The sequence below is a fragment of the Larimichthys crocea genome, chromosome I (genome assembly GCF_000972845.2).
Source record: "Larimichthys crocea isolate SSNF chromosome I, L_crocea_2.0, whole genome shotgun sequence".
NCBI classification, from domain to species: Eukaryota; Metazoa; Chordata; class Actinopteri; family Sciaenidae; genus Larimichthys; species Larimichthys crocea.
The window spans coordinates 29,871,567-29,885,732 of record NC_040011.1 but is presented as its reverse complement, the minus strand read 5'-3'; the positions used below and the strand labels follow the sequence as shown (position 1 = coordinate 29,885,732).

The following is a 14,166-nucleotide window of genomic DNA, read 5'->3' as shown; positions in this document are numbered from 1 at the left end:
ATGTAAATGCCTCATTTTATTTATTTATTTATTTTATATAGATTTGACATTTATTTGTTATAATTTGTATCATTCCTGCGCCAGTTTTAATATAAAATAATTCAACTGATAATTAAGAGCAATATTTTTCCTCGCGTTTTTTACGCACAATAAAGGCCCAGAGTAATCTTAAAATAATTTGTAGACATATAAAAAAATAAAAAAATTCAGAAGTATATACGACAAAATAAATTAATAATATCCCATAAAGTCAAATAATAATCAAAAGCGAGGCAGGATTTCATAATATGAACAGGCCTAAATGTTGTTTATGATTTATAAATTTAGAGGCCTGCAATAAAGCTGCGACACGAGTTATCGATGGATACACTGAGGCCCTATAAAGGACTATTCCATCTGTTTTTTCTGTCTGTTTCTGAAGGATGAAGAAAACAAGCGTTTGCATATTTCTCTCCGTTTCTTTCTTCTCCAGTCATTCCTCAGGTTTTAGTTTTTTTATTGACATTGGGATTACAGTGATCTTCTTCTCTCACCTCCAGCTGTCACTCAGCTCACCAACATGCAGCCCAAAAATATGAGGAGCGCATGTTTGTTGCGTCACTGCTGATGCTCAATTTATCCTGGATGGATCCAACGTAAATTATAAAGACAAATCCCTCATGTCGGAGTCGGGGGCCTCTAAATTCTTCCATGGTCACTCAGACACCCCGATTGGTTTGTGTCGCGTTCACAGTGAAACTCCCCCCCGGGTCCAAAGATTTGTGGGTTTCTCTCTCTCTCGGTCTCTGTGTGTCAGCTGGATTTGTCTAATATAACTTAAAACATAAGCACTAAATATCACCTGACATGATCAGGGCCTTTAATCGCTCCCTGTTGTGAAGAGGCTCCATTTTCTTATTTGTTTTTTGCGCTTATACTCTATGTTGCGTCGACTTAAATTATGTATGTAATCAAACGACCAGAGCAGATCTTTGGTCAAGTAGAAAGCTGTGCACACTGCACAGCTAATGGGCTCACTAGGTTAATCTGGTCACGAGTATCCTATTAGTTTTATTTGATCCAGAGCCGCAGACACATTAAGTCTGCTGCTCTGTGTGATGCAAAATCTAAATAACTATTTAAACTGTGACTTAGTGAATAATGTTACAGCATATTAAGCTGTGTACTATTTAAATAGAATAGAATAGAACAGAATAGAAACATACCAGGTCTGTTTCATTGGATGTGTTGTGCGCCATCTAGTGGTGACGCGCGCTCACTGCAGTCTCTGCGCGCGCACTTTTAACGACTTTATGTATTTTAAAACAGGAGTTTAAAATAAACAACTCACTACACAAACATCTATATCTTTAATGTTTTATTTTTTTACTTTAATGATTTAAAATAATAATAATAAAAAAAAAAACTCTTCGCCTAACCGGATGTAAATACAAACTCTGAGTGTTTCCTGTGACGTAGGGCTAGCTCCCGATGCTACACGCGGGAAACAGGCGAAGCTGCTCCTCACACTGACAGTAAGACGTGAAGTTTTCAAATCCTACTTTATCGCTTCTTTGAAAGCTTGTGTCTGGGTGTTTGTGAGCCCCCGCGCAGTGTGTATCTCCTGCGTGTTTTAAACGGAGCTCCTCGGTTTGATAAATGAACTCTGAGCGTCACTTCATCTTTTGTACGCCGGCCTAGCTCTCGCTCGGAGCGCTCGATTTGATGTTCGCTGTTTCACTGCGGGGCGGTGCTGCCGTTTTAAAACATGACTCGGTCGGGACTCGGCGCAACAGCGTGTCTTAAAAGAAGCGCAACCGGTGCAGTTCAAGTTAGCCTAGCTTTTGTGTTAGTGGCGCAGCGTGGATGTAAGTTACCGTTTCCATTGATTAAAAATAGTAAGACTCGACCGTTAATAGCCGTTTTGTGTGCGGGGAAAGTAACGGTTGGAGTTACCGTTTAAACCTAACTGCCATAAAGTGTCAGTTAGCTCCGCTCCGTGATTTAAACGGTGACACTTTGGTAAACCTTAATATGACGAATAAAAGCAAAAGGTTAACGGGAGGAAACAGCACTTTTAATGTTTACAGCATCACAGGATGGACGGTGTCTCTGTCCCTTCAGTCTGACTCACTGTTTGACTGAGTCACTGCGTGTCTGACCACCGTGTTTTCATTAGTATCAAAGCGTTTCCAGGGATAAATGGGAACTTCCTGCCCGCGAACTGAAAAATACACTTCACTTATGTTTTATCATGATACACTCGCCCTCTGTGTATGTTTGTTTATATCTAATGCTTTTACTTCTGTGTGCAGAGCATCGGTCACCGCCTGCAGCCGAGATGGGAGACACACTGGAGTTCAACGAGATTTACCAGGAGGTCAAAGGCTCCTGGGTCAGTATCCAGCATCCACATCTGTCTTATACATGATTTTTATATAATAATAATAATAATACACAGGCTGATATCTACCTATTTAAAGGCTGTAATAAACAGCCCAACAATAGTTTTACTCCATATTTTTGTCCATTTGTGTAAATAAACACCGTGTCCGTAAAGAAGAATTGATTCAGTCATTGCTTTGTGCCTCAATAGACTCAAGTTATACTCAATCTAACGTTATTAGGGCAACATTGACTTTATGTTTTAAGTTGATGAGGAAAAGATGAATCATTATTTTCCTGTAAAATAATCTTTAAGATCAGTCCGGCTAAAAGATTTACAGTGAGACGATCGTAACTGCTCGCAAATGTGTCGTTCTCAAACGGCAATGCAGCTAGACGATGTGTCGTCTCCATAGCAACGACTCTCTGTACATCTGTACTAACAGCTGGCTTTTCAGCCTTTTTCTCTTTTGTAGCTTGTTTATCAATTATAGCATGTTTAAAAATATGAACGAGCAAACGTATAGTGAGCTTCTCTCTAGGGTTGCATTTCTGGTCTAGATGAAAAGGTGAAAACATAAAAACTATATGTCAGTCAATAATGTCAGGGACTGATACCAAAAACAATCATTTTAACTGTTGCACTTCTTTGTACATTCGTTTATCCCAGACTAAACTGATGAGGTCTCTTTACTCTAAAACTGCCATTTCGAACAGCTCACTTCTCTATGAACTAATGTGCTGTTAAAAATGTTAGTGCCAGTACAAACTGCTATAACTTTTTCCCTGTAACATTTTAAAACAGTTTGCAGTGAATCTTTGGTATGAACCGGGGCAGGAACAAAGTCATTTGAATTATTGTCACTTCATCTGCAGATTACTTTTTTTTTTTAAGTAGGATTTTGCTCTTGGAAGTGGAAAAGTAAAATCATTTCTTCCCAGAGCACAAGTTGACAATTTGAAGTTTTATAGTCTGGACCAAACTCCCTCTGCTCTGCAGAATAAATACACACGATGCAGAATGTTCCCAAAATGGTCACGCCCTGGATCTCTGGTCCAAAACTCAAAAATAAGTTTATGATCCCAGAAGACAAGGAAAGAATGTTCATTTGTGAGTTTACCACTAAAATGAATCTATTAATCTGTGTGTTGTCAGCTTAACTATAAACTCTCATTCTCTGAGCTTTAAATCAGCGTCTTGACTCAAGTCTTTTGTCTGTCTGTATCTCTTCCCTTTGTCGCTGCAGAATGACGGGCGGCTGCGTTTCAGCAAGCAGAATGTGGTTTATAAGAGCAGCAAGACGGGGAAAGTGGACAGCATCCCAGCTGGTGAACTCAACCAGGCCCAGTGGAGACGAGTGTGTTTAGGTCACGGCATCAAGCTGGGCACAAGCTCAGGACACATCTACAAATATGACGGCTTCAGGGACACAGTAAGTGTGTTTATGCTCATGACATGCAGGTTTCTGGGTTTAAAAGGCCGATCAGACTCTTACGTTTTTTTTCTGATGCTGTCCTTATTTTTCCTGCTGTGGTACCGCAACAGATTTTTCTGTTTTTTGGAAAATAATTGTTACCTTACTTAGAGGAGAACAAGGCAACAGTGGAATATTACAGACTGGCACACACACTGCTGGTCTGCTCAGCAGTGTGTTTATGACAGGGGATGTAACACAAGCAAGGGGACAGGCAATAAACAACTTCCATCCCTTGTCTGACATTTCCACAGAAAAACGCTACCATCTTGCGAGAAGGCCACCGCCTGAGTGTGTGTGTGTGCGCGTGCATGTGCGTCCCTGTGTTGCTATGAAAAGTTATGTGAATGAGTCGGCTCTTCTTCCCAAAGCTCCTAATGGGATTAATGAGGGAAACCAGCGCTAGCATGTGTGTTCCATAAACATTGTAATCATCGGCTCATGTGAGTCAGTGTTTATATCAATCCACCGAAACAATTTGGCTCAGCAGACAGACAAGGGAAAAAAAATGTGGTCGTGTTTGTTTTTTATCACCCTTTTTTTTTCTCCCTTCGCTCTGCTACTCTGAGTGTATGGGGAATGTCAGCACGCAAGCAAAAACTGGGATGGAGGAGCAGGAGCAGGGTACAACCTGGAGTCTGTGGCTGTGAGCGGAGGGTGTCTCCTGGGGTTAATCAGCGTATTTTTTTGGAGATGGATCCTCTCGTCCCGGAGCGCAGGGTGTGATGTCATTGTTTATTATCCCACAGCCAGTGTCAGTAATCGGGAGTTGGCAGGAGGTTCAGCCGCTGGCGAGCTGTACAGAAGCTTTGAAGCATCTGTCCTTCTGAAGTGTCCATGAGCAAGACACTGAATCTCTGCCAGAGAGAGAGAGAGGCGGTTATGTCGCTGGCCTGTAATTACCTGCCGGAGGAGCAGCAGCGGTTGTCCATGCGTGTATTTCTGTTCATGTGGCTTACATGTGGTGTTTGTACCTGGCCCAAGACATCGTTTACACGATCATTGAACACGGCTGGGTATCAAACCTTTATGGTAGAGAGAGTGAAATGTTTCCACCGAAATCTGATTTTGAACGTAGAGCCAAAACAATTTTGCGATTCACCACAGTCAGTTAATCAGAAACTATGTTGATATTAAGATGAGTTTTTATATTATTATATTTTAAGTTTTTTAGTATGTTGGACAAAACATGAGCTTCAGGGAGTAGCGATGGACAGTTTTGATCGTCTTACTGTTGTTTTTTAGACCGGTGGGTGAAGCAAATCAACCAGCTAGTATTATCAGTTCTTCTTCTTTGTCTTCTTCTAATAATAATTTAAAAAAAAACAACAATCTAGATTCAGTAGCCGTGTCTCTGGCTGGATCATACTTTAAGTTTCTTTCATCACCAGATAAAATCTTCATGGTTGTCAGTTTTCAAGCGTAAATCGGCTGCTTTCAGACTGTATTTAATTCAGACAAAGATCTGCTGCTTGTGTTTACACAACATTAACATGAGCTACACGTAGCCATGAAGTGCAAAAAGATTTGTGTACACAATCATTAGTAAATGAAACTCGGACTCATCGTATAATCAAACTTTGATCCATCAGGTCCAATAAAATTAGGTATTTTCAAAGAGGTTTATTATCATTTTTGTGTGTGGGAAGCGAGCTGGAAGTTGGCTGGCTGTATGGGCACAAAGATGAGAGACTTAACAAATGAGAGGTTGAAGGTTGGGAGAGTGTGGTTGAAAAATGTAGCAATAAAAGCCAGGCGGGCTGGTTACGTTGGGTATGTGTGTGGGTTTCTGTGGGGGGTCTGTGTTTATTATGATTAAATGAGCTGAGCAACAACAAATCTGCCAGAACTGTAATGAGGAGCAGAGAAACATTCAACAGCAGGCCTGATGAGGACACACGGGAACGAACACACACATTCACGTATCAACACTTCTGCACAAACTCTTGATTTTTATGCATTGACACATCTGCTCACACATGCTCTCCTATCTAAACAACGGCTTAATCCAGGCTAACAAACACGCCAATGAACCATAGTGCGAGCACACACGCGCACACACACACACACACTGACACACACTGACTCTCTGGGCTCTAATTGGCTGTAATAACCTTATGGACAGGCAGATATCCAGGTGCGTAAACTCTGTTTCCCACAGAGTCTCATTCTCTACCCTGCACACACTCGCGAGCCACAATCACTTCCACATGTGTGTGTACGTGTACTACGAGGACAGTGTGTGTGTGTTTGTCGCTGTGTGCGAGTGTGTGTCCTTTCTAGTTGTAAGCAGGCCTGCAGGATAAATAAACAGGCTGATTGTCAGCGGCGGTTTGGAGGGGAGGAGGACCGAGAGGGCGGATGGATTACATTCACCTCCAGCGTTCCCAGGAGGCCTCAGCGGCGGGCGCGATTTATAATTGCGTTGTGATTAATTATCCCTCCATCCCCTCAGCCTTCTTGGAGAGTGTTTTTGTAAGCTTTGACACATGCCAGCGTGTTATTGCCTTTCTGACCTGAAGTCTTCTTTTTTTTTTATGTCCTCCCCTCTTCTTTTCATCACCTCCCCTCCTGTCACCTTTTTGTTTCTCGTGTCTCGCTGCCTCTCTGTCCTCCTCCTCTTTTACTTTTGCCTATCAGGACTTTGAGAAGATCTCAGAGTTTTTCAAGGCTAACTACAAGATGGAGCTGACGGAGAAGGACATGTGTGTGAAGGGATGGAACTGGGGAACAGCAAAGTTCTCAGGTAAATAAACAACAACCAAAATGTCCTCACCAGTCACCCACTGCAGGACAAATTTGGCCAGTTCATTATAGTGATTAATAGTGAATTAAACATGCAACTAGACTGGAAAGACTTAATTCCTGGCTGACCTTTCACCCTCTCCCACTACAGGGCCGTTGTTATCATTTGATGTAAATGACAATGCTGCGTTCGAGATCCCGCTGTCCAACGTGTCCCAGTGCGCCACGGGGAAGAACGAAGTCACCCTGGAGTTTCACCAGAACGATGACACCGAGGTCTCCCTCATGGAGGTCCGATTCTACGTCCCGCCCAGCCAATCCGATGAACGGCAAGACCCCGTCGAGGTGTGGAAGGATGAGCAGCTTCTTTCATTTCCTACTAGTAGTTTTTACTCCACTTGTTGATAAAAGTGCTAAAAGTGTGTGTGTTCCTACAGGCGTTTGCCCAGAGTGTGTTGTCTAAGGCTGATGTGATCCAGGCCACAGGAGACGCTGTGTGTATCTTCAAAGAGCTGCAGTGTCTTACACCCAGAGGAAGGTAGAGGATCAACACTTAAACTAAAACTGACACTGAGAGAGTGAGATTAATTAACGCAGTGTCGGCATGGGAAGCTACGCTGCTAGTTCAACAACAGTCCTGTTGTTTACATCGTTCACCTTCGTTAACAATTTAGCTGAACTGCTCCCTCATCTCTCTTTTCTTTGTACCCTCACTCAGATATGACATCCGTATTTACCCGACTTTCCTTCACCTCCACGGTAAGACCTTTGACTACAAGATTCCCTACACCACCGTCCTCCGTCTATTCCTGCTGCCACACAAGGATCAGAGGCAGATGTTCTTCGTGGTAAGTTGACCTTTCTGCCACAAATAAACGTTCCCTCCTTATTTCTCTTGTTACTTTTCACACTCTCTCTTTTTTATGTTGTCTCAATAGATCAGTCTGGATCCTCCCATCAAGCAGGGTCAGACGCGTTATCACTTCCTCATTCTGCTCTTCTCCAAAGAAGAGGACATCAGCCTCACCCTCAACATGAGCGAGTGAGTATGCGCCAGTAAAGGATGACATGATTTTATTGGCTGCGTCTAGCCAAGATAAACAGGACCCTGTCACGTTTGTAACACGTCCACAGTTTCTGATGTTGTAAAACATGTTTCCACTAGAGGGAAGCAAATATCTGGAGGAGGAATTTTCACATGTTTAGTTGCTCCAGCTTCAACTTTTTCTGCTCTCTGCAGTGTTTGTTGCAAACACAAAAAAAGCTGCCAAAGTTTAATTTCAGGATGTTAAGCTTGTCTTCTTCTGTGTGTAGGGAGGACGTGGAGCGCCGGTTTGAGGGCAAGCTCAGTAAAAACATGTCAGGGTCTCTGTATGAGATGGTCAGCAGGGTGATGAAGGCTCTGGTCAACCGCAAGATCACCGTGCCTGGAAACTTCCAGGGGTAAGCACCTTTTTTATAGACACATTCACTACACATTTTGTCCTCTAGTTAATTAATATAGTTGTTAAATGATGCGCCTCTTTCTTCCACAGTCACTCTGGCGCTCAGTGCATCACCTGCTCCTACAAGGCGTCCTCAGGCCTCCTCTACCCTCTGGAGAGAGGCTTCATCTACGTCCACAAGCCCCCCGTGCACCTTCGCTTCGAGGAAATCTCCTGTGTCAACTTCGCCAGAGGCACCACCACGACCCGATCCTTTGACTTTGAGATCGAGACCAAGCAGGGAAATCAGTACACCTTCAGCAGCATCGAGAGGTGAGGACACAAAAACTTTTCAATGCACTGTCAGCCTGGTTTTAGTCAGGATGGTCGTAATCTGAGGACTGTTTACATCAGTGTAAGCTTTGACGTCTTTGGATGATTCAAACATGTGCAGGGCTGCTGCAGAATTAACAGATTTTACTCTACTGAATGACATCGTTTAAAGTCACTACAGTATTACTTAAATTATGAAAAACAAGAGACCATGTATGAGGCTATTTCCTTTTTCCTCTGACCTCCCGACCACTCTGTGTCCTTTCTTTGTCCCTAATGAGTTGAGGATAAAACCACTTTGGTTTCTAGCTGCATGGACTCTTCAGCCTCTGCTTTTCGTCACAGTAATGTAACATGACAACATGCAACAAGCGATTTTAAAGTCATTTACCGCCTGAGTGTTGTCACACTTTGAATCTTATTGTGTGAAGTATCTGCTACGTGACCCAAGCAGGGTCAGAAACCTGAATGTGTGTTTACATGTCGATTTTTACTTTCACAAACACAAACTGGATACTCCACAAATGATTTCAACCATTCGACGTGTTTGCATGTAGCTAATATCACGTCCCTTTGATACGTTGTACCTCTTTCAGTCAGAAGTGCTATAATTTAAGAAAAGGAAAAAAAAGATTACTAACTCAGAATAATCTTGCTCGGCCAAACAAAAGCATGTCTAACATTGTGTAACGAGTCAAGTTTGGATGTTGAACATTTTGTAATTAACCCTGAACTAAAATTAGGCTTGTGAAACATCCGGGCAGTGGTGAAATGGGTTCAGTTATGTTGAGCTGGTTACAGCCAGTCTCTGTACAGTAATCAGCAGAGCCAATAATCTAAGAGGAGCTGTGCACAACTCGCTCATTTAATGGCCGTAAATTAATGGTGAGCTGAAGAGTTCGAGGTTTGCAATAAAGCAGCTGTACTGCATGTGGATGGAGGTTTACTGACTACAGCTGCATTCGAAAGAGACGACACAGATGAGATTGCTGCACATGGGCGCACATATTTTGAGCTTAGATGATCACACTTATTAAATAACTTAAAATCTTAAATTGGCCATACTCTAATTAATCTTTACAAACATTTAAAAAGTAAGCAAGCATGAGAAGACAGATGTCCTGTACCGCCAACCTAAAGTTGCATCCTTCCCACCCAACTTCTCACGTGGATTTCAGATCATATTTCGCTCATATCAGCTGAAATAACTCCCTCCGTCTTTCTCCTTTCCTTCAGGGAGGAGTACGGCAAGCTGTTTGACTTTGTCAACGCCAAGAAGCTCAACATCAAGAACAGAGGGTTCAAAGAGGTAACTTTAGTCACTCATGCCAGTTTGTAAGCAAAGATATCACATGAGTTTTTATCAACACTGACATCCCAGATATTGATGCTTGTTGCCCTTCTCCTGTGTGTCTGTCCTTGTACCCTTGTAGAAGAAGGTGGGTATGGTCAAGGGCGCCACGTGTGGATTAGATGTTTGATTTATTAATTTTTTTATCGGTGTGGAGTGATTTCTGCTTGCATGGCGTGCTGGATGTGCGTGTGTGTTCCAGATGATTGTGTTTTATAATCTGGATTTTGGTTGGACGGTTTAAATATGATTGGTATTGAATCGGATAAATCCCGAGTGACTAATCATGATCCGAGGACTAATCATGGGACATGGGGATGAAAGTGGGAGTGAAGGAGTGTGTGCCTCTGATAACTGAGTGTGTGTGCGCGTGCGTGCACATTTGTTTGCATCGTGCTGACTAATGTCTGGCCTGGGGGCTTTTGGTGTGCTTTAACACTTGACACAGCTGTCATGAATGAACACTGCCTAACGCGGGCAGGGCCGATTGCTTCACCCTTTTTTTTTTTTTTTTTTTAAATGCTGTCTGTTGACTTGTACAAGATCCTGGTCTGTCCGACGACAAGCACCAAGCACCAACTCGGGGTTTTTTGCTGGTAACAAGGCCATTTGTTGCCATGGTGACAGGGTCAGCAGAGTGGGGTCAATGAAAACGAATGGGCCTGCTCTCCATTTCCTGATGTTGTTTGAATAAGAGCCTCCCAGACTTGTCGTCTGTCCATTCCCCGGCAGACACAGATATTGATGCATGGAGATGGGAAGGACCACGTGGGAGAAGAAAATAGCTTGGTTTTGGTCTAAGATAACATGACAGTACAGCCAGCCTCTACAAGACCTTTTTAATGTTTAACAACTGTTTACACTGTTTGTGTAGAGTTACACCCAACTGGGTAAAAATGTACCATGGGCTCTGAGAAAGTGTGAAACTTGAAAATCACAATTAATTACAGCCCTGAAAATGTCCATGGGAGTCTCTCCTTTAGCTCTGCTGTATTGTGGGTAGTGGTCTGACACTGCAGTTTGCTTTCAGGGCATGAAGGGTAAAATTGACGAGTACAGTGACTCAGACGAGGACCAGCACGACGCCTACCTGGAGAGGATGAAGGCTGAGGGCAAAATCAGAGAGGAGGGTAACGACAGTGACGAATCTGACGGCGAAAGTGGTGAGCAACAGTCTCCGTGTGACAGAAGCTGCCAACACGTGTTGAGTTTAGAAGATCTGGAGTTTTTATTGGTGGCTTTTCCGTCTCTTTTACTCTTTAGATGAGTCTTTTAACCCTGGAGAAGAAGATGACGACATTGCAGAAGAGTGAGTAAACTTTTTCTGTTCATTTTGAGGCTGTTCATCCTTTCGTAGTACAGTCGTCCCTCGCTATATCGCGGTTCCCTTTTCGTGGACTCGCTGTTTCGCGGATTTTTTTAGTGTAATTTTGCATGCTTTTTTTTACAGCGTACTGTAACAGTATGAACGCGCATTGTGTTCTGCGTCCTGATTGGCTAAGTGAGAACCGCACGTGTGTTCTGCGTCCTGATTAATTAAGGGAGTACTGTACAAAATGCGTGTAAAAAGGTGTATAAAAGTGTGTGGTTAGGGGTTTTACGGCCTTAAAACATGTATAATAATTGTAAAACTTACTTCACGGATTTCGTTTATTGCGGGTTATTTTTAGAACGTATCCCCCGCGATAAATGAGGGACCACTGTACGCCTTTTCTTTTGGTAATAAAATGCCAAATTTCTGTCAGCTCCAACCTTTTCTTTTGTCACCTGTGTTCTTTTCTCTTTGCTCACGTACCTTTCCCCATTTTCTGTTGTGCTTCTCCACATCCACCGATCAGGTACGACAGCAATGCTTCAGCAAGCGACAGCAGTGACGACGGGGATGATAGTGAAGATGACAGCGCAAAGAAGAAGAAGAAGGCCAAGAAAGCCAAAGTGGTGAAGGAGAAAAAAGAAAGGAAACCACGTAAAGAGGTGAGAGCAGCTGAGAAAACATGAGAAATATTAGGTTTAAGAGTTAAAAGAAGATTCAAGCAGCAACATGTACAGTGTGTATACAATCCTGCTTAGTTTCACACACTCACCTGTCGATATGTTTCCTTTTTTTCGATCTGAGTAGAAGAAGCAGAAAGATACCGGCGGCCCCAAGAGGCCGATGAGTGCCTACATGCTGTGGCTCAACGCCAGTCGCGAGCGAATCAAGTCAGAGAATCCAGGCATCTCCATCACAGAGATTTCAAAGAAGGCCGGAGAGATGTGGAGACAACTGGGCAAAGACGAGAAGGAGGTGAGACAGGAGAACGAGGACCAAAGACCAAATATTCAGTCTAAGTGGTTTTTATGTCTGATTTTTCTACCCACAGCTCTGTTTAGGCATTCAAAATCAGCTGAAATCACCTGATGTGTATGTCTAGGCTAAAAGGGCAAATACCTGCTGACATTTATTAAAAGCTTTGCCACGACAGCCAACGGCAGAAGTTTTCACACTTAGCCGAAGCCTACATTTATCTTTTTTATGGGTATTCATCGGTCAAATTCTGTTTCAGAAGACAGTGAAGGAATTAAAGCCACATTGAGCTATGCAGAGTGGTGTTTCAACGAACTCAGACAGTGATGTGTGCAGTTTTTTTTCCCCATTCTTCTCTTTTAAACTTCTGTTTCCTTCAGGAGTGGGACACAAAGGCAGGAGAGGCCAAGAGGCAGTACGACAAAGCAAAGAAGGAGTACAAAGAGAGCGGCGGAGGATCAGCCTCCAGTTCCAAGAAGTAAGGCTCGCAGCACACAAACTCATATTTTCTTTTTTTTGTCTGTTTTTGACTTATATGTAACATTTGTCTGCTCACCCTTCACCCATTAGGGAGAGTAAAAAATCTGGAGGGAAAAAGGAGGAGAAGAAAAGGAAGTCTGCAGGGGGAGATAAGGACAAGGACCGGGGAGGCGGAGGCAACGACAGCTTCAAGAGTCGAGAGTTCATCGAGACCAGCGAGGAGAGTTCATCAGACTCCGACCACAAGAGCAAGTCCAAGAGGAAGAAGGTAAAGCCAGTGAGGATTAATGTGATACTGGACAGACTGCAGCGAAATCTGTTATCAGAATCATCTGTGGGACGTTTGCTGCAGTGAAATTACTGATTTATTTGCTGTTAATGGGCAGACGCCTGTTAGATTCTAGTAACAGGACATTAAAACAAACACAATGAAAAACCTACAGTTCTAAATAAAGGTTAGATTCAGTATATTTGGACAAAAAGCTGCCCTCTGGGACGCCGGCAATTTTAGTGTTTAACGTTTGACTAAATCTTGACTTCCGATTGAACTTAATAGTAGGAGGAGGAGGAAGACAGCTGACTTGTGAAATAATGTTAAGCTGATCAAAGGACAGCTGCAGGGGAAAGACCAAAACTGCACTCGAAATTAAAAGATGCTGCAGGTCAGAGAATAAATAGGAAAGAGATAATGTATAAAGGGTCCTACGTACTGTATACTATACAGGTCACTACTGCATTATTTATTGTAATTTGATGCTATGTTATATTGCAGTCTTCCATACTGTACTTACCACATTTCTTAATATATTTTTTTTAGCAGAAATCAGAAGAAGAGGAAGAGGCCGTGTCCACACCTGCCAGCTCAGAGGAAGAGTCTGACTAAACACATTTACCCATCATACAGACAAACCAAGGACCAAGCATTTATACTCTCTATGTTGAGATCACACAAATGGACGGACAAACAAATCAACAGACTTGAGTTGTATTTTTTTTCTTCTTCTACTACTACTATGTGGGTTTTCCTACAACAGAACAGTGAACTAGTGGTATACCGGTGTACCACTCTTCATCACCCGTGGGTATGATTTGTTTTATGGTAGGTTCATAGCAGCGAGGTTTGTAGGAGTTATTAGTCGATGCGGACAGATTTTGTTCCTCCTGTGTAAAACATTTAAAACCTGTTTTTTTTTGTGTTTTGCCATGTCCTGTTTTCAAGCTTAAATAAATAAATGAATCATTTTTAATTTGTTTCTTTGCTGTTTTTTTTTTTTTCATGCCGCAAGAAACCAGCAGCTTTGTTTTTTAAAGTTTAACTTTTTAAGGCCCTACAAACTCAGGGTGTACACCCACATATACTTCTGTTCTCTGCTGTGTTCGCTATTGTTAGTAACACCTGTGTTTTTTGTACTACAGCAAGTTAAAATGTCTGCTGTGCTAAAGGGCCATTACAGGAAGAGAGATGCTGACCACTGATTTCAGACTGCAGTATAGTTTGAAATTTAAACCTGTGGTCTGTGTCTTTATATGATGTTTTTAATGGTATGTGAGGACGAGTGTGTTTATTGTACTAATCTTTTTTTCCATCGTGGTCTGTATAGTGGTCTGCTTTCGTCACTTCCATGCATGTCTGCAATGGATACGTTTGTATAAAGATCTAATTTGTGCTAATCCATTTAAAAATGTATCTGCAATCAAAGTGTAACT

General features: G+C 42.4%; 1 protein-coding gene across 5 annotated transcripts; it reads left to right on the top strand.

The window, feature by feature from the left end:
- The first annotated feature begins 1,407 nt into the window (after positions 1 to 1,407).
- On the top strand, positions 1,408 to 13,701 carry ssrp1a (structure specific recognition protein 1a). 5 transcript variants are annotated; one of them, XM_019274422.2, is made up of 19 exons: positions 1,408 to 1,514; positions 2,295 to 2,374; positions 3,612 to 3,797; positions 6,480 to 6,585; positions 6,736 to 6,929; positions 7,022 to 7,122; positions 7,303 to 7,432; positions 7,523 to 7,626; positions 7,899 to 8,027; positions 8,120 to 8,341; positions 9,578 to 9,650; positions 9,775 to 9,780; positions 10,723 to 10,855; positions 10,956 to 11,001; positions 11,531 to 11,666; positions 11,812 to 11,979; positions 12,360 to 12,457; positions 12,550 to 12,727; positions 13,280 to 13,701. In XM_019274422.2, exons 2-19 carry the CDS (start codon positions 2,321 to 2,323, stop codon positions 13,340 to 13,342), a joined length of 2,127 nt encoding a protein of 708 aa, XP_019129967.1. In that variant the 5' UTR covers positions 1,408 to 1,514; positions 2,295 to 2,320; the 3' UTR covers positions 13,343 to 13,701. The 5 variants fall into 5 exon arrangements, with proteins under 5 accessions (XP_019129967.1, XP_019129965.1, XP_019129968.1 ...); XM_019274420.2 differs by having other exon boundaries at positions 13,277 to 13,701; XM_019274421.2 differs by lacking the exon at positions 1,408 to 1,514 and adding an exon at positions 1,729 to 1,847 and having other exon boundaries at positions 13,277 to 13,701.
- Positions 13,702 to 14,166: the final 465 nt, after the last annotated feature.